Source organism: Pollicipes pollicipes, unplaced genomic scaffold (assembly GCF_011947565.3).
Source record: "Pollicipes pollicipes isolate AB1234 unplaced genomic scaffold, Ppol_2.1 Scaffold_6138;HRSCAF=7277_pilon_pilon_pilon, whole genome shotgun sequence".
Lineage (NCBI taxonomy): Eukaryota > Metazoa > Arthropoda > Thecostraca > Pollicipedomorpha > Pollicipedidae > Pollicipes > Pollicipes pollicipes.
The window spans coordinates 29,987,380-30,007,021 of NW_023596818.1; the positions used below are offsets into that span (position 1 = coordinate 29,987,380).

General features: G+C 56.9%; 1 protein-coding gene across 1 annotated transcript; it reads right to left on the reverse strand.

Annotated features, from left to right (window-relative positions):
- Positions 1–5,314: 5,314 nt before the first annotated feature.
- LOC119105717 (lysophosphatidylcholine acyltransferase 2) lies at positions 5,315–18,280 on the reverse strand. Its single transcript, XM_037229197.1, has 9 exons — positions 18,173–18,280; positions 17,287–17,429; positions 12,445–12,653; positions 10,645–10,757; positions 9,959–10,113; positions 8,332–8,469; positions 7,230–7,509; positions 6,111–6,351; positions 5,315–5,728 (listed from the first exon to the last, which is right to left on the reverse strand). Exons 1-9 carry the CDS (start codon positions 18,212–18,214, stop codon positions 5,631–5,633), a joined length of 1,419 nt encoding a protein of 472 aa, XP_037085092.1. The 5' UTR covers positions 18,215–18,280; the 3' UTR covers positions 5,315–5,630.
- Between the last annotated feature and the right edge of the window lie 1,362 nt (positions 18,281–19,642).

Below are 19,642 nucleotides of genomic sequence, written 5' to 3' on the forward strand. Positions count from 1 at the left end.
CTTGATCTCTCCCATATGATTATCGTGTTTGTAACAAGTGTGGCTCTTTGTACTGGGCTATGCGAGGGCATTTGGGACGTGACCATGCCCTACTTACGCATACTTAGCCAAGCATGCACTCTATAGCGCAATTTTAATATAATTTGCCAAGGTGGTCACGCTAGCAGCGTTGGCGCAGTCGGACTGCATGTCAGCCATTCAGAGATCCGACCATTGTTTTTGGATTATCGCCAACGCGAATGACATGAATGCTCACGAGGCGTTTCGGACGGTTATGTCTCCAGCCGTAGTGATATGTCATTCAGTGCCGATAGGGACCTGAGAGGGTCTCGCACTCGATAGTGTAGCGGTCAGCGTTTTGGTCTACGGTTACATGATCGTGGGTTCGAAGCACATAGCCGGCAAGTACCTTCGAGGTTATAGTGCATGCATTGCTGTAACATCCTAACATCCTCAGGTTTTCATCATGTTCGGCTAACCACACTGATAAACCTATCTACACCGATACACCTGACGACAGCGGGAAAGGGAATTCACAGAAATGCCACACTAGCACCATTGGCATGGACACGTGTTTGCGGAAATATTTATTGCTCTAACACCTCATCACAGGCATTCCATAAAACCATCAACTATCTTTGGCTAAAGTCCCAAGGTGGCGAAGGGTCCAATGTCCTCACAAATAACTATACCGTTAACAAATGCTGGTCTAAAACGATCCCATATTCAATCACATTCAGATGTGGAGAAAAAAGGTGTTAGCAGTTGGCAACATATTACACTTGCACTTCGCGGAGGCACTTGTTGCATTTTAGAGCCTCAGCAAATCGACTGCCGAGCTGACCTAGCCTTACCCGCGGCCGCCTGTTCACGGGAAGCTGGCGTGGTATTCGCACTCCTATTCAACGTGGGGTTACGATTGCGCCCAAACTGTCCTCAAGTCAACCTCACCGATTTGTTCAGCAAAACGATGAACGTTTGCTCTCAAGGTCGTCCTTTAGGGTCAAAATCAAAGCAAAATGCCGGGGAGCTCCAAATTGGCTTGAATTATGTCGTCCAATGAAAAATTTAGGATCAAGATGTCGTTTGTCACTTGACCTAGCCTCTGCTGTGTCAACCTGAAACTCTAACTCCACCCGTCAAGGTACAAATCAAAAGGGAATGAACGGAAAGCTCACACGGACAAGAGCTATGACAACCGGCAGTTTTAAGAATAAAAACAAAATTCGTTAACGGAACTAACTGCTTTTTTAGTGGTATACGCCTGTTTGGTGTCATGATCTTGGTCGACAGGCGTAGAGTTGCCCGCCACCGAGTTTTAAAGAGAATGTTTCGCAGTTGAAGATTTTGAAGCGAGCATCAGGTACGCTTAGGCAAGCTGACATAGAATATTGGTATACTTTTTACGTGGAAAAGACTGCTGTAGATAGCACAACTTTCTGGTTACTAAAACTGCTCCTCAATGCGTCATGGTTTCATTCCGTCCGTTATATTTGGAAATCGCGCTCACGAACGTCAGCTATGAACACCTCGGCAATTGCATTTGCCTCGGCATGGCTTGGATCGCCATCGCCGCATGGCTTTTCGAACGGCAAGGTTTAGATAACGTTATCATGCTGTCATGAATGCGAAGTTGATTTTGAAATACTCTCCCCCATATACCTTTTCCTATTTTCGCGGGAGTGTAGTTCAGAAACTAGGGGATTAGGTCTTAAGAGGAGCATGATATTGAACAGCACCGAAAGGTCCTCAAAATGGCTATTTCAGTTCAAACCCTCCATATATAGGTGGAGCGCGCCCTTTTAATTTGGACCTGGAATAGTAAACTTGAATCTGAAAGTCCAGGTTACATTCACAAAAGTTCATCCGAGAGGCACAGCACACTTTGCTGTTTATGACAACCGTAAGTTGTTTAGTGCATTTGCGGGGAGCATTATGCACATAGATGAAACAGCATTCATAGTCATTTTCTTCGTAGAGTAAACAGGAGGATGAAGAGATAGATTTGATATTTTGGGTACATGCCTTTATCGAAACGAAGATCGGTAGTACATTCATTGTGTGATAATGAAAATCCATTCAAGCATAATATATAATGCACTAATGATATTTGCTTCGACAAAAGCGTGTTGTCGAAGCGTCACACAACATCTGTCCATTCTCCTGCTTATTCTACGAGGATTAAGAATATTAATGCTGCCCCATTTAACCTCGCCCGGGCGGCCGGTTGGATACCCTTCGCTCGGGTGGAGGTCAATATGACCCCTCTGAGATCTCAGGAACAAGAGGGCTCTGGGTTCCTGGTATCCACAGATACATCAAAATTCACAGGGTGTGTTGGCCTGCACGTGAACTCACTTGAGTCAAAGTTTGGGCCTCCTATGTCATGACCTTCGGGTCGAATAAGGTCAACAAAGCTAAACTCCAAGCTGGTCTCCCAAAGTGTCTCCAGAACCTAGATACCTGTTCTAAGCAAAGGTCACGCGCTTCATTTGCTGTCAGTGGCCTGTTTTGACCTTTAGAAAGTCGTGATGACAGGAATCATATAAGACTGCTTTGAATATTGCATTTGAATAAGCGACAAAGAGTGCGGTTGGCAATATGCCCCCTGAAAACAAAATCTTGGCCTGGGTCATTTAGGTCATTGGCCTATTCTGACCTTTAAGAAGTCCATGGAAGATGTTTTTACGTGGTATCAATCAATTCGAAATGAGCACCAGAAACCACCCAGTGCGGCGAGCCCCAGAGTATAAACAGATTGGTTTTGACCTTGGTTCGATCTTCATACCTGACCCAAGGTCAATGAAATTTGGTCCTTCAATGGCTGTTGCCTAAGAAAGTATTTCAGAGGCGTACAGCTTCGTCTGACACTCTGCTGCTCCATCAGATTGGACGATTTCCTAGAAATTAACTTCGTGGAATCCGTGTGCTGATTTTGACCTGCCTTAGGTCAGCGATCTTAAGAGGCTCATCTAATTTCTTGATAGCCATAAAATTCCGCCATTCAATTGTCTACATTCTTGCAAAATGTAAGGCGGGTGCGCCGCGCCGTTCTGAAACCATTCCAGAAAGGCCCTTGGGGGAGTCAATTTGACCCTCACCCGGAGCGCGTTTTAAAACAGCTGATTTGGGGCCATGACATTGGTCGATAAAGAGTGGGTCGTTCCTGGACCTTGATCTGGACCCTGATGGCCGACGTTGGGGGCTGACTTCCTGACAACGGCCAGTCCGGATGCCTGCTCTTTATATTCGGAACGCCGGAGGGTTGCCCGGTAAGAAACGAACCAGGAGGATGTTGTCGCCGTTGTGATTTGGCCAAAACGGCATAAGTAACGGTCGAGCACAGTAACTGATTAACCGACTTATTTAAGGAATGTGGACCGAAAAGTGGTAAAAAATCGCAGATGATAAGCTGACTCGAACTTGAACCAGCAGCACGCGACCTAGCCGTAGCTTCTTAACTAGGTTACTGTTATGACTGTTATCACTGCATTGTTTTGACTGCTATGGATCATGAAATGGTTCAGTAATCATCGTATCTGGTCAGAAGTTCTCCACGATGCGTAGTTAAGACTTCATGCGGCGGAGGTTATCTCGGCGATTTGTGGACGAAATCGGCCAGGGCTGCCAATTTTCATTTGAACCGCTAGGATGCGAGTTAGATGCCGAGAGCTCTGCTCAGTGGCTAATTTTAACACCGATGTGACCGCCGTTTGCCGCGTATTTCAGCTGGCGCTGGGTGAAAACAGGAGAGCACTCCCCTGAATACTCCAGTGCGATCCCAGCAGTCATTCCAGCCACGAGAAAAACATCTGACGCGCGCGTAGAAGGGTCGGGCTTCCAGCCTGTCACGGCTGTAGATCGGTGTGCGGCCGGGCCGTTTACGCGGGCAGTCCCTTGACCCGCCGAGAACGACCTCGCCTGTGGATTGGCACGGCTGCGGTGGGCTGATGGAAACAATCTCCGCCTGTAGAGTAATGTGCGGGCTGGTCTGGAGAGCGAGAGAGAGAGAGAGGGGGGGGGGGGGGGGGGGGGGGGAGAGCGAAAGCCTTAAGGTAACGGGACGAACAGGGCGAAAATGCCTCCTTCCGCCACTTTGTCAACACAGCATCCCGATGCTCTGTGTATTGCAAATTGGCAACATTCAAAGAACACCCCAGGCCATTGCAGAACCGTTCCATTATGCAGACAAACACGATAATACGGGGCTTACAGTCTGATTTGACGGGCGCCCGGCCAGCAGCCTGTGGAAGGGGCCTTCCGGCACGATACGGACCAGCGTCCGGTATAGTCCGACAGCGCCGCCTATATAAGTACACGCTTAAGTCACTGAATAGACGGCGCCTGCGTCGGGCATCCGCGCGCGCCGGCCGCGGGGCGGTGCGAGGAGTCCGCGCCGGAGACCGAGAGCGACTGCTGGCCAAGCACAGCGAACATTCCAGGGGCGGCCCGCATACGCGAGGCTCCCGACTAGAACGGCTCGTCGGCAGCCGGAGAGCCGCGCCTTAAAACCGCCGCGAAACGTGGCTTAAAACATGAACGCACACAATCAAGCACACGCACACAGCTGCAGCCAGGCGCAAGAGCCACGCCGAGAACGGTTCGGCTGGTGGCTCTTCGCCAGTATTTCACCAAACATGTTTTTCATGTCCCGAGCCCCGCAATGTGTTGCAGAATTACCTCACCAACGTGCATCCTCATCGATTCAGTGCCACCTTTCTCCTGCAATTATCCTTACGTTCGCAGCGATAAATACTCCATCCAGATCTAAGCATCACGCAACAGCGAAATCCTGGCGGTCGCCCTTCGTAAAAGCCGGCCGCTCCAGGCACTGTGTCTCGCACAAGTTTCGGTCAATTTCGTTGAAACTGCGACTACAAAACACGCACACATAAATAACGTTCCCGGCTAATCTCATGCTAAAACGGGGGCCAGTGGCGGCAGCGGCGGCGGCGGTCCCAGAGGTCGACGCCAGGCGTCGGCGCCAGCCAGTCTGACCGGCCGTGGCGGATGGGCCAAGCCCAGCGGCCGGCCTCAGACGCGACCGCGATCCTCCAGATCGAGGTGGACGCAGGACCCGCCACTGACGCGGCCGGACCGGGCCACGACTGCGCCCCGGACCGCCCACGAGCGCGCCGGCGACACCCCCGGCCGGCCAGCCCAGCCGCAGGCCAGCTAGGCAGGATGGACGCCCTAGTCGGCCACCGGGCTGACTTTGGACCATCCCGTTGGCCGGCGCGGGGACCAGCCAGCACCACGCCGGGACCGCCCGCTGCCGCTGGCCCGACCTCGGACCGGACCGCCGGCTGGCGCGGGGACCAGCCAGCACCGCACCGGGACCGCCCGCTGCCGCTGGCCTGACCTTGGAACGGGCCGCCGGCTGGCGCGGGGACCAGCCAGCACCGCACCGCGACCACCCGCTGCCGTGGCAAGACTTAGGCCGCACCGGACGCCGATGACTGCCGGCCAGCCACGCTGTGCCAACCGCATCACCTTGACAGCTGTTGGACATAACAATCGCAAACAAGCAGCAAAAGCCGTTGTACACCAATATTATGTTCGTTTGGTTGTCTTCTTAAGTTGCGGCGCCTCGTGGAGTGATTAAGACTGCCTCGGCGCACCAACAGCGGCTACTGACTCTTCTCCTTCTCCTGGGTCATGCGCCCGTGCCAGGTCAAGAATATCTTGGCGTACTCCGGCTTCTTCTGCGCATGCGCACGGAACTCCTCTGTAGGACGCGAAACAAGTTGTTTACCATTCTACCAACGTGTGCCTAAGTGCTATGCCCACCAGATATACGCACGCCGTAGAACACCACCACGCGCTACACCACATCGCAGCGCGTCCGACAAAGCCCCCACAGCCTTCCAGCACGAGCAAAGACATCCCCATACCAGCGCAGGGTTCATACGGGGATACCGATACACACGCCTCCTCCCACCCTCACACAAAACATCTACACGCACGCACGCACGACGATCAACAGATCAACGAACGATCAACGATCAACAGATCAACAGATCAACGATCGATCAACGATCAACAGATCAACGACGATCGACAGATCGCTACCCTGAGCCCGCCGCGCCAGCGCCAGCGGCGCCACTCACCGAACGTAATGTAGTCGTCGTGCGCCTTCTGCACCTGCTGGAAGAGCCGGGCGCTCTCCTGCTCCGTCATGCTCAGCGTGTGCGCCAGCGCCTTGGTCACGTCACGCTGCGTCACGTGACCCTTGCCGCCGAGGTCGAAGAGTCGGAACGCCAGGCGAATCGTCTCCTCCGTGTTGCACGGCTTGGAGATGAGGCTGACGCCCAGCAGGTACTCGCGGAAGTCGATCACGCCGTCCCGGTCCTGGCGGAGGGGAGGGGGAGAGGGGGAGGGGGCGCGTCAGAGCACAGGCCGCGCCGTCCCGATGCTGACGGCGGCGGCGTGTAGCACGCGTTATTGTCGAAGGGGACCAGGCTGCGTGTGGAAGGAGCGTGCTGCTCATGTGCGGTCTTAAGGCGGACGCGCTGCAAAATTGTGTGCAAAAAAGACGCATAGACGCAAAAAGACGCAAAAAAGATTCGTGACCCGAAAGCCACGTCTGGTCACAGAACGGCGTTGCATGGACAAAACCTACTTGATATGCTGTGGTGTCGCGTTGTTTTTGTTGACGCTGCTATTTTTACGCAGTTTTGTTGCGACAGTTTAGACCCCTACGTGTGTTATCATTCCGTCGACAAGTCCCAAGCGATCCACAGCCGGCGCGGTGCCAGCCAGTGCCCGACTCTGTCAGGGTGGGCCGCACGCTGACCCAGGCACCGAGCCGTCCCGGCCGGCACCGGCCCGCTGATCCCGGCATCGCACCGAGCCGTCCCAGCCGGCACCGGCCCGCTGCTCCCAGCACCGAGCCGTCCCAACCGGCATCGGCCCGCTGATCCCGGCACCGCACCGAGCCGTCCCAGCCGGCATCGGCCCGCTGATCCCGGCACCGCACCGAGCCGTCCCAGCCGGCACCGGCCCGCTGATCCCAGCACCGCACCGAGCTGTCCCAGCCGGCACCGGCCCGCTGATCCTGGCACCGTGCCGTCCCAGCCGGCACCGGCCCGCGTGCCCCCGCTGACCCCGGCACGGAGCCGTCCCAGCCGGCACCGGCCCGCTGACCCCGGCACCGAGCCGTCCCAGCCTGCACCGGCCCGTCGCCACGCGTCTCACGCGGCGGTCGGCTGGTCGTCGCGCCCACTCACCGAGTCGTACAGGTTGAACAGCTCTACCAGCCCAGGCTCAGACGTGGGGATGCCCAGGTAGGCGGCGAACTCGGTCAGCCGGATCAGGCCGTCCGTCTTGCGCGCGATCTCGGCGAACGACTCCATCTCGGCCTCGATGGTGGACATGTTGATGCCTAGCTGGTGCATCAGCTTGGTGACCTCGACCAGGCCGGTCTCGCAGGGCAGATTGTTGGCACGCGCCTTGCTCATGAGTCGGCAGTCGTCGTACGTGTAGTCGGTGACAGGCACGCCCAGCGCCCTGCCGCCGTGATACGCAGCGTCAGGCGGCGCCGGCCACCCCCACCCACCGGCACGGTACGGTACGTCACGCCACGTCACGTCACGCCACGTCGTCACGTTACGGCACGGCACGACACGGCGCTTACGGACAACGGTTGGGAGAGACGCGGACGTTCGAAGACCCGGCACATGACCAGGAACAAAAAAGAGGGTACATTGAGCCCCTAGTGTTTATTGGACCAGCCCACATGCAACCCCAGTCCGAGAAAATGTAGGATATTCGTCCCGGACGCGCAAAAATATGGCCGGCAATGTGACAGCCCAAAACACCTACCAAGGAAAGAAGCCGCTTCATGACAATGCTATAATGTACCATCACAAAAGGGCAGTTATGTATGCTTAAATGTATCTGTTTGTTGCACGCGTCCACGCTAAAAGCGAGCATTTAAGTATTCAGAGCCACTTCGAACGCCATTGAGCAGAGCATGTACGATGCAGTATTTCCGCACACTTACGTGAGTTGTTCAGTGCGTTTGCGAAGAACAATATTCACATAGATAAGACAGCAGCAAAAGCCTTATCCCGCGGAGAAAAACCAGGAGAACGGAGATATAGATGGGTTGATATTTCTGCAACATGCCTCTATCGAAATAATAGCAGGAGTGAATTCGCTTTCTGCTATTGTTTCCATAAAGGCATGTTGCCGAAATATCAACCTATCTATATCTCCATTTTCCTGGTTTTGCTACGATGAATAAGACTATTGCTAATGTCTTTTCCGCAACTTTTCGACTCAGAAGCCCCAGTTTATCCGACCAGGCTATGCAGTCGCGCCACTCACTCTGCCATCTTCGCTCGGACGTTGTGCGCGTACAGTCTGGGGTTCTCCTTCTCCTCGTCCGACGGCACGTACACGGGCAGGTACTCAATCTCACAGAAGCTCACAAACTGTGTCAGCGTGAGCCAGAGTATCTTCCAGCTGCGGGAAGCACGGCGTGGGTCAGCGCCGTCCGGCGGGCCACGTGCTGAGCGGGAGGGTTCCGATCGAGATCCCTGGCCGAGGCCGGGGTACACGCTGTGGTATGACGCCTGTCAGCGCCGTCCGCCGGGCCACGTGCTGAGCGGGAGGGTTCCGATCGGGATCCCTGGCCGAGGCCGGGGTACACACTGTGGTATGGCGCTTGTCAACGCCGTCCGCCGGGCCACGTGCTGAGCGGGAGGGTTCCGATCGGGACCCCCTGGCCGAGGCCGGGGTACATACTGCAGCACGGCGCCTGTCAGCCGGTCGGCCGACCAATCGCAGCTCACACACCGCGGGCTGGGGGGGGAGGCGTCACACGACCTCGGCCCGGGAGGCGCCACACGACCTCAGCCCGGGAGGCCCGGGCCCGGCCTCGGACAACTGGCCAACACAAAATGCTTGCGGCAGGAAGTGCAGATAGGAAATGTAGTTTTTCCACTGAGTTAATTCCAGAAGAACGCAGATCGAGGCAGTATGAGTCCAGTGGAAGCAGCAGCATTTTTGAAATGGCTTCCGCTGTAAGAGGCAACGTTCCAAAAGGCGCAATGATGCCATCACACCCTATAGGCAGGAGCATCTGACCCAGTGCTGACCAGTTAAAAATGCCCAACACAAATGCCCAATCACGGCATCTGGCGTGTATGAATGTGAGCTTTCTCGCAATCGTGTTACCAGGGTGTAATGTTAGCGCATTACACTGGTACTTTCGTAACATACGTAAGCGGTACTTAAATTCATGACGAACTCAGGTAGCTTGTACTGCGGTACTCGACAATACCCTTGATTTTGACCCAACTATCTTCGACAAATATTATTAACTACCTACGTTCTCACGCTAATAATCAACAAGCTTAGATGAGCAAAAGCGTAGCTATAGTAGTCCTCTCACTCATTTGCAGCTAAGATAAATGTACAAGACCGCAATCAGTTTCAGGAAAGACGTCGATACAACAGCCTGCACTTAACTTGCACTCTTCCCGAGGATTCTCAGACATTTCCCGCAGCGCTGTCCCATAAGACATTCAGGCATTCTTCTCGATGGCTCTCAGACATTTCCTGCAGCGCTACCCCATACGACATTCATAACAACTTAGTTTGTACAGCGCGGAGCTTTTTGCACCTGCCAAACACAAACTATGCGATCCCATGCACCGCAATCTCTGATGACGACGCTGCAAACGAAGACCAGGCGCCGGGATGAGCCTCGCCGCAGCGTCGGCGCCGAGGCCCAGCCACCAACCTGAGCCGGCGGCGACAGGGCAGGGCAGGGCAGGGCGGGGCAGGGCGGGGCGGGGCGGGGCGGGCGGGGCACGGCACAGCAGGGAGCGGCGGGGAGCGGCAGGGAGCGACGGGGCGCGACGGGGCGGGGCGGGGGCGGGGCGGGGCGGGGCGGCGCGGCGCGGGGTCGGGTGGTGTCGGGTGGGGTTGGCGCACGGCAGCCACTCACGCGCCAGGCCCCTCCCAGGTCCACGTGACCGTGTCCAGCCGGTTCGGGTAGCGCACCACCACCGGCTGCACGGGCGCGCCCGGGTAAAACGCGCCCGGCTTGAACTGGATCAGGCACGACCGGTTGGTGCACGTGCCCTCCGGGAACAGCAGGATCTGCCGGAGAATGCGGCGCGGCGGTCACACAGCTGCCGGCCGAGCACTCGTGGGCAGCACCGCGTCCAGAGGCGAGGGCGGCTGGCGGGCGGGCTGACACACTGCAGAGCGCAGAGTTCCGGATGGGCAGCCATATTGTCTTCCAAGGCGAAACATACGACTGCCGGCCGGCGGTTTACGTCGCACACATCGAGCGGCCAGTGTCGCATTTCAGGCTCACACAGGCATCCGCAATCGAAACACCCTCACACCTCCAGCACGTATAACCTGAATATATATATATATATATATATATATATATATATATATATATATATATATATATATATATATATGGTACTTATTGAGATATACAACTGGCATAAACGCCACGGCAGGGACGTTAACGCCAAGGCACCCATATCACCAACACCCGTGCCAAATACGGTGGCACGGAGAGAATGCAGGCCACCAAACCGGTTCATTTCCCCGAGGCGGCACAGGAGAGCGCGTCGGCCGTCGGCCGAGCCGGGGCCAGCGACAGCCACGCACCTGAGGCCACTCGCCGCCAGAGTGGGCGCGCCTCTGGATCTCGCGGATGGTGTTCTGGCGCGAGTTGGGATCCTCGCGCGACACGTACACCGGCTGCGTGTAGTCGATCAGCTCTGAAACGCACCGGCCGCCGCCGGCCTTACATCGGCACCATGGGCGCGCGCACACACGGGGTGTGACCGAGCTAGGGCGCGCGAGCGCGTTTTGGCGATCCACTGAGGTGTGGGCAATGCAATGACGACGCACGAAACGGACAGCACGAACTAGGTCCAGTCCACGAACAACTATGCATTGTTAACCACAATTTTAACCTATGCAGCTTTGCTTTCAATTCGACCGCATCAGCAACAACATCAAAACAGGGGATGAAGCCGAAACGATGACAAGCGTTACCGACCGTAGATTGCGCGTCACGCCTACGCTACCAAGGCCACCCAATACAGACTAAGACAGGCGAAGCAAGTGAAGACACGATGCAAGGACAGGGGAATAAAAGAAGACAGAGATTACAAGACCCGTAATGCCGTACTCATTGCCTTACGTAATGCCTCCGCTTCAATACTGTCTTTTTATAGCTCGACGACATCTGTAGACGATCAATTTGCAGACATGTACAGAGCACGGCTCGCTGCCATCCACGTCCCGCGGTCGTATGTTTACAAATACACAGCCGTCTAACCAAACATCCGTCCTGCAATGCTCCGCTGTCGACGACGGCCTCGCCACGGCCGGCACAGCCCCGAAGCCCCAGCGGCGGGACGGACCAAGCACGGCCCGTCGCCGCGACTGGCGCGGCCGGACGAGCGCTGCCCGGCGCGTGACCCCCTGTCGCCGGGACGAGCGCGGCGCGCGCGGGGCTGGCATCGCGCGCCGCCGCCGCGTCTGTCTCCTGTCACGCCTGCCTCGGGTCGTGACCCGCACCTACCTCGGCCGACGGCGGCCCGCCTCCGGCCCGGAGCGGCGGCCACACGGAGCACGGTCTACGGCACCTACCTGGGGGGTCGCGTCCGCTGTGACCCGGCGCTTTGGAGAACTGACAACGAGGACGGCACGAGACGGACACCCCAATCCCTGGACTCAGACGCAGTCAGATGGTGAAAGGAGGGACTGGAGAGGTCAGATGATGGTGGGGAACAAGGGATTCCACATGGTACGGATAGGGATTGAGAAGATCAGACAGTGGGGGGAGGGAGGGGATAATGGAGGTCAGGTGGTGGTGGGGGGGGGGGGGACAAGGCAGGTCAGATGGTGCTGGAAGGAACTGGAAGGTCACACGGTGGTGGGGGGACGAGGTCAGGTGGTGGTGGGGGGACAAGGGACGTCAGATGGTGGAGGGGGCACACGGGAGGTCAGATGGTGAGGGGGACAAGGGAGGTCAGATGGTGGGGTGGGGGGGGGGGGCAAGGGACGTCAGATGGTGCTGGAAGGGACTGGGAAGGTCAGATGGTGGTGGGGGACAAGGTCAGGTGGTGGTGGGGGGACAAGGTCAGGTGGTGGTGGGGGGACAAGGGACGTCAGATGGTGGAGGGGGCACACGGGAGGTCAGATGGTGAGGGGGACAAGGGAGGTCAGATGGTGGGGTGCGGGGGGGGGCAAGTGAGGTCAGGGTGGTGGAAGTGGGGGACAAGGAAGTCAGACGGTGGCTGGTGAAACAGGCAAGGCCAGGCGGCGACCAGACCTGAGACACGTCAGGAGGTGGCGTAAGGCACTGGGACCGTCGCTGGTGGCGGAAACACCAGCCGATGGTGGCAGCGTCGGACGGCGGCGGTGAAGCACCCCCGGAAGCGGTGAGACACGTACTGCCGAAGAACGGCATGCCGATGGTCTGGCTGCGGCAGATGATGGACGGCAGGCCGGAGCAGAAGAGCACGATGGCGTCGCCGAAGGTGGAGTGGGGCGCCGCCACCATCACCGGCACCTCGGTGGAGTGTTGGCCGCGCTTGCGGATCACCCAGCCGCTCAGGTAGTAGGCGACGCGCGCATTGGCCGCCTGCAGCGGCCGCATCCGACTGTGGTGGGGCCGGGCGGCGTCAGAGGCCCCTCTCTCCCGGCCGGCGGCGATCGGGCCGGGTCAGGTCAGCTCGGGCCGGGTCACGTCACGTCAGGTCAGGTCAGGTCAGGTCGCCGAGTCCAGACAGCCGAGCGGGCCGCTCCCGCCGGGCGGCGCCGTCGCCTGCGGCCTCTGCGTGGGTGGCAGATGGGGGGCCGCTCGCGCGCATGCAGCGGGGAACAGAGCGCGCGGCGTCGGCCGATCGGTTAGTCACCGCCACCGCCGAAGTGGCGGCCGCGCTGCCTGACAGAGCGCCGCCGGCCGGCCGGCCGGCCGCGCCAGGCTACCAGCAACCGCTGACACGGACACGCACACCAAGCAGACTCCCGTGACACTGGGACCAGGGTTGGCTGCCGCCCGCTGAAAGTCGCTGCCAGCCGGATTCTACCGGTTAAAACTGACTGATGGCAATTACGAATGGCAAAAATGGCAGAAATTGGCAAAAATTAAGTGCGCCGTAGTACACTGTGGGGTAATGATGGCGTCTGGTGGCAAAACAAAGCAACCACTGCATGATAGAAGTCATTATGCCAGTAAGCAGCCTTTTCTCATCGTACAAGATAAGGCTGCTGCAGAAAATAGCTGAACAGCGGTTGTACATTCCACTAGCGCCTTCCTCAGGTCATAGAGAGAACAACGTTACAAGCGAGGCCTCGCTTCAAGCCAGACCAGACCACGCTAGACCAGGCTTGGCACTGGCAAGTACGGGTGGACACTTGGCAGCATCCAGCTGGACCGATTTCTACCAGCCGGTTATGAGTGTAACCCAAACTCGTGAATAGAAGGTAGCGGAAGCTACTGGTGCCAAGCTAGGAGAGTCCGCCGAAATATTTCATATAATCTAATCATGCAAAGCATTGCACTAACACTATCAATAAGATGTACATGTTTGTTTAGGCCAACTACATCATAAAAATTATCATGAGCGCCTGGTTGGCTGATCATCGCATATTGGGAATCAAGCGGCAAAACGGACCCTGGAATGATGATTCATTCAACCCGGTGATAAGCACAGCTATTGCAACTGCAAGCTTGTAACATACCAATCGGGCGTTTCGCACTAGCACAGGCGTAATGAACTTGGCGAGCCCAGGTTCACATTCCCCATCCATATCACAAAGGTGGCAACGCCACGCCAGAAAATGGCTGACAGAGCTCTCTCTATTTATGTCAGCCGTTTTGACTATTATTTCCCTAATTCGCTGATCAGTTAGTGCCCAATGACATGATGCAGATTATATGGTGCTCCGTTTCTGTCAAGCTCATTTGTATGATGTTATATATCTGTATCACGTGCTGGATAATGCATCCGTGCCTCCGAGTACAGTCTGTCACCGAAATAGTCCCGCATCACATAAGCCACGATCATGATGCTGGGGCAAAGGCTCGCGTACCAATGTATGCATTAGTTATAGCAAACGCGCCGATTGTTTTGGGCATGCTGCTGACCAGTGTGCTTTGCGGATGTGTTGACTGGACAGAAAACACCAGTGACCGAAACAGGATGCTTACTTGGCCGAACAGAAGCCCTATGGATTGCTGATTTTCAGCCAGTTTACGCCATTTTCATCTGGCAGAAGCCAGTAAAAGCCAGAAGGTGGCAGCGTCTCCTTTCAGCCGGCTGGCATGCAACCGTCACTGGGACCCTCCACTACGTCCCGGGCCTTAACCAAGCTACAAAACAAAGGGGGCCAGCTAGAGAAGAGCTGGTTGGAGGAAAAGTGACGGGAAGGGGTGAAAACTTGGGCCTTGACTCACCGAACGACATGGCGATTCGACGAAGATTCAGGGCTGGAAAGATCTCTACCACTTAATTGGCGACAAGTCTCTAGCTCAGAGCCACTACGTATCGTAAAAATAGCGTACGATGCAACTACAAACCAGAGAGAGGTGACGATACAAAAAAAAGAAACGGCTCCGGGTCCCTTACTACACAGGCGCTCACGATCACGGGGCGCCTCGAACTTACTCCCCTCCACTCGTTTGTCCGTGCCGGAGAAGAGCGCAGACCGTTGCCGAGCGAGCCCGTGCGCGTGCCGTCCGGACTCCCTCGCACCAGGGGCATGTCGGCGCCCGTCCGGCCCTCTGGCGCCGCTGTCTCCTCTCGCCGCACGGCGCAGGCTAGGCTCAAGCGGCCGGCCGGCGCGCGACGGCAGCAACGCTCGCTCGAGGCCCCTTACCGTCATTCTGCAGCGGCGCGCGATGCCAGGTCTCCGGCAGTAAGGTCACGTGACCCGGGCAGCGCTCGTCCCGACCACCGCCGCAGGCTATCGAGGTCGCCGCTAGGACGCGTCTGCGCGACCCGACCAGGCAGCTACATTAACGGACAAGACGTGACTTATTTAGCGACGCGCGTCGCATGCCGCAACAAGAAAGACATCCAGAGTGCAGACGGAGGCAAAACGGACAGGCATCAGACCGTGGGGCATGCCACGACGACCTGCACAGACAGGAGTGGGAGAGGCGCACACCCAACACGCATAGCGATGCCCAGCCAGCCACCGACTGCTCAGCATGCGGTCACGAAGCGTGCAGCATGCGGTCTAGCCGGCCGGCCAGTGCGCGGACGAGGCGGGGTGGGCGGCGCGCCGGCGGGAGCACCCGGTCGATGACGTCAGGTCGTGACGGCCGGCGCCCGGTGGCGGCGCGGCCCCGGCCATGCCCCGCCGCCTGGCAGTGTGCGCCACTGACAGCCCCAGGCGGCGCGCCCGGACCAGCGGTGCAGCTGGACGCTTCTACCGAGCCCGGCCCGCCCGAGCCGCTACACAGACGTGCGCCGCCGAACCGAGTCGGGTCGGGTCGGGTCGGGTCAGGTCAGGTCAGGTCAGGTCAGGTCAGGTCGGGTCGGCCGGACGGAGACGGACAGCGCGTGCCAGGGCACACCGAAGGCCGGGCGAGGAGGGAGAGCTAGACACAGAGCGAGGCCGGCGGCGCCGACAGAGAGCGAGCCGAGGATGGGAGCGAGGCGGAGTAGGACGGTGTCGAGGAGAGCGCGCGGCCGGCCCCCGGCCAGAAGCTGAGGCCGCGCCCGGCCTGCCCCCGGTACCTACTGCCGAACATGGGCGAGCGGGATGTTTCGATTTTGGCGACGACGCTGGGCGCCGCCATGACGATCACGGGCAGCACGTCAAAGTAGCTGGAGTGCGGCGCCACGACCAGCACCGGTGCCTGGACGGCGTCGGCGCGCTGGCCACGCACGCTCACCCAGGGGAACCCGGCCGACACGAACACGGACCGGGTGCAGAAGAGCACCACCCAGCGCAGCCATCTGCGCAGCCGGGCCGGCGTCACCGGGGGCGGGGAAGGGGGGGGGGACGCACATGGCAGCAGGGGAGGGAGAGGGCGGGGTGCGAACTGGGCGCACAGGCGGCGGCGGAATGGCCGGGGACGGGACATACACACTGGCGACAACGCCGCTAGACGGGCGGCACACTTCTGCGGCGGGGCAACAGCGTCGACTTTGTAGACATGGGCGATGGCAGCAAATTGCAATTGCTTAGAAGCAAAGCCAACACTGATTGCATGGGGCGTAACAGCTTCTTTACTGCATCCATCAGCAAACACTGCATCTGGTGACAATATCACTGCACGATTGTGGGAAACCCACTGCTTTGGAAACACGGTAAGCATGTCTCACAATAAACCAGTGCCAGTGTACTTAGCCTGTGTCTCGCGCGCGGCTGACGCAAATAACCAAGGCGATTGGTGCGAACATAAAACTCAGTGACTAACTGCCTAGCGAACGACGCGAAGGCAAAACCAGCAGGCGGTGAAGTTGGATGACACCTGCCAAGGCCGGCCTCTCGCGCACGCTGCGACGCGTGGGTCAATGCCAAAGCCCGGAACCGAGCCAGAACTCAGTCCGGCATCGATGCCAGCTCAGGGATATGCCGGGCGGACACCAGCCGTTACCAGCCTATCGACGCTGCCTGTCGCGGCGGCTTCGCGGCGGCTTAGCGGCGCTAACCCCCCGCAGCGTGCTGAGCTCAGGCCGGGGCGGGGGGGGGGGGGAGAGGGCATGTCTGCGCTTGGCGAGCCCCGCAAGCCCGTGAGAACTACGGGTTTGTATGTGCGTCATTGAGGCTGCACGACGCACTCAGCTGCCAGGGCTATATGGCATCGCCTGCCTCTCACCCTGGCAGGAAGGGCGGGTACCGCGGGGAATTCAACACCGTACCTCTGGTTTCCCAGACGCGCAATGGCTAACGCAGACGCGTTAATCGCTACACTACTGGCACCCCCGAGAAGCACGAAAAGCGACAACCGAAAGGTCAGGTCAAGGAGGCATCTATGCCTGGCTTTGTGGGTCTCGTACCCCCCACGCCGAAACTCAAAAAGGAGGCGCTACATCCGAACCCTAGACGGGACTGCAGGGGGCCCGGGTAACGTGCGTCAGAGCGTCGGACGCTTCGGCGCCCGTCTATTCTCAGACGGCAGCGCACAGGTCTGAGTCGCGTACAGGGCCGAGTGTCCGCGCACGCGTGACTGTCAGTGTGCGTGTCTCCGCTGTGCGGGGTCGGCGACCAGCGTGCGCGAGCACGTGCGGCTGGCGGCACCTCTAGCCAAGCCGGCACCGGCGGGGGTGACCTGACCTGCGCCATCCCCGCAGCGGCCGGTTGTGGTCCTCCTCCGACAGGCCGTACAGGCCGATGCAGGCGAACACCCAGCCGAACAGCACGCACAGGCAGAGGCCGACGATCCGCAGCGGCAGCACAAACACCGTCAGCACGGCCACCTGGCGGCGACCCGGCCAATCACGCGCTAAGTGACGGTCAAGGCCGGCGCGCGCAACGTGTCGCGCTCGGCGGGCGGCGCGGACGCGAGACGCGAAACGCGAGAACACACATCACAAGACTCGCCGTGCAAGACTGGACAGACCACACCGGGTGCGGCGAGGACGAGGGACGCGTCAGGGGGTTTGGTAACGAGGACGAGCAAGACACGACATGGGGTACGGAAACGAGGACGAAAAAGACATCACGTTGGGTATCGAATAAAGAACAGGGACGAACGTACCAAAAAGGGTATAGGACAAGACCGGACGTAACGACAATTTCGTGCAAAAACGAGGCTGCAAATGACACGTTGTATGCAAAAACAGCAGTCGTGCCATGGTCGGCACAGATCCGATGCTGGCAAACTAGACTCGGAATGACTGCACCACACACTACACCTTGTGATTAAGTTATGTATTGATTTGTATATACAGTGGATTACGGACAGCTGAGTCAAAGGGGTAGAATCATGACGGAACTGGTGGTCGATGGTACAGGCGGAGTACCTCACATGATACTTCAACAACCTCCAAAACATGTAGACACAGGAACTTATGACAAAACCTTTGCACTAACCTGGTCCAACATTCACAGGAAAGCCTGCGCCAAATTTGACGCGCCACATGGGGCGCGTGCCGCGATACACATGGCATACCGTCCCACACGGTCCTCATGCCCGGTGGAGACTGGCGGTGGTGGTTACCTTGACTTTGTCATACGTGGAGTTGAGGGCATCAAGCCGCATCACGAAGGGGTTGAGCACCTCGTGCGGGATGAGGTGGTCCTGTTCCGAGCAGCCGGCCGTCCCCCACTCCTCACTCTCGCCAGACTTCATGGCTGCCAGCTAGCTGCTGCAGCACACAGGCTCTGCAACCAGAGGTGTAGGGTCACCACCACCCATGTCCATCCATGTTCCAGGGCATGTCGAGCCAATTCGTAAGGTGTGCTTCCTGGTGTTCAGCCGCATGACATGATGCTGAAGAGAACATGGTGACCACATACCCTACACTACATGTTCATTGTGAGTGAGCACCAAGCTGGCTATTTGTATGGTATCACAAATATGAATATAAGGGGATTCAGCCGGATAATTCATATAAGACAGTTTTAAGACAAAGGGTGTCTGGTACATTTTTGTACCTATCTTATTGTTAGATCTGACCTGCCCAATTTGATTGACAATACCAGTTTTCTTAAAAATTTCTGAATAGCTCAGATTTACAGTTTGAAGTAGTCTCTCCTGCTGGGGGAATCTCACTGGAAATCTTCCATCCCATCATGAAAGTGATGTGTTTAATTTGCCTCATTTTTTTACAACAGATGTGTTTGCAATGTTTGCAACACACTAGCTTGTCAATGTGCTTCAGTAACAAATGCTACCAAAGCTTGAAACACTTTGTTTGGAGAAATAAAGATGCAAACATTAGGCAATTATCCCACAAACTCAACAAAATGCTGTACTAGGTTTTGATTTCTCCCCTAAGGTGTTTACCACAGCGACTCTTTTCGATGCTCACTTTGGTTTAGGTTATCACAGCTATGTATGATAAATATATAACGCATGATGCAGCACATGGTCCATAGCCACACACTGGTTTAAACTTCAACCAATGCACTTCTCAGTAACTGACCCTTGCTTCCCTCTGTGCCAACCACAAACTTCATTTGTACTGGCCTCCTTCACACCAGAAGAGGTACCACTTTTAAGCACGCCACACACAGCAACATGCAGATCAGAATAGCTAAAAAGTGGTACCTCTAACCCGCAACAGCTGACAAGGCCCTCAACAGATTCTGCCTCTTCATGACACGATGTGGGATGACTGCAGCTGTTATGGAAAAAGTGTAGTGCTGTTACCAAAGTGTAGGAAGCATTATGTGAAATTGTAATTGATATTAAAATGTTAATCATTATCTCTTGTTGGTGCTTCAGTGCCAGTACCCAGTACCTCTCTCACTTGTTAGTGGTCCTATGCTTTCATCAGTGTTTTTTTTTTAATGCCTGAAAGGTGGAATGCCCTATTTAATTGTAGCCTTGCTACCACCAAGTGCTATGGTAATATTTCACCAACGATGCCTTTTTCTTGTTCCAACTAATTTCATGCAGAACTTTCATGGTGCCAATAGCGTGGTGGTTAAGGTGTCTGCATTAAACTGCAGCCTATGAGTCTAG

Excerpts from the sequence above, each read along its gene's own strand:
- LOC119105717 (XM_037229197.1), bottom strand. The coding sequence starts at position 18,214 with ATGCGGCTTGATGCCCTCAACTCCACGTATGACAAAGTCAAG. Across the intron at positions 17,430-18,172 it reads CCACGTATGACAAAGTCAAG|GTGGCCGTGCTGACGGTGTT; the intron begins GTAACCACCACC and ends GGTCGCCGCCAG. Across the intron at positions 5,729-6,110 it reads CGACGACTACATTACGTTCG|AGGAGTTCCGTGCGCATGCG; the intron begins GTGAGTGGCGCC and ends CGCGTCCTACAG.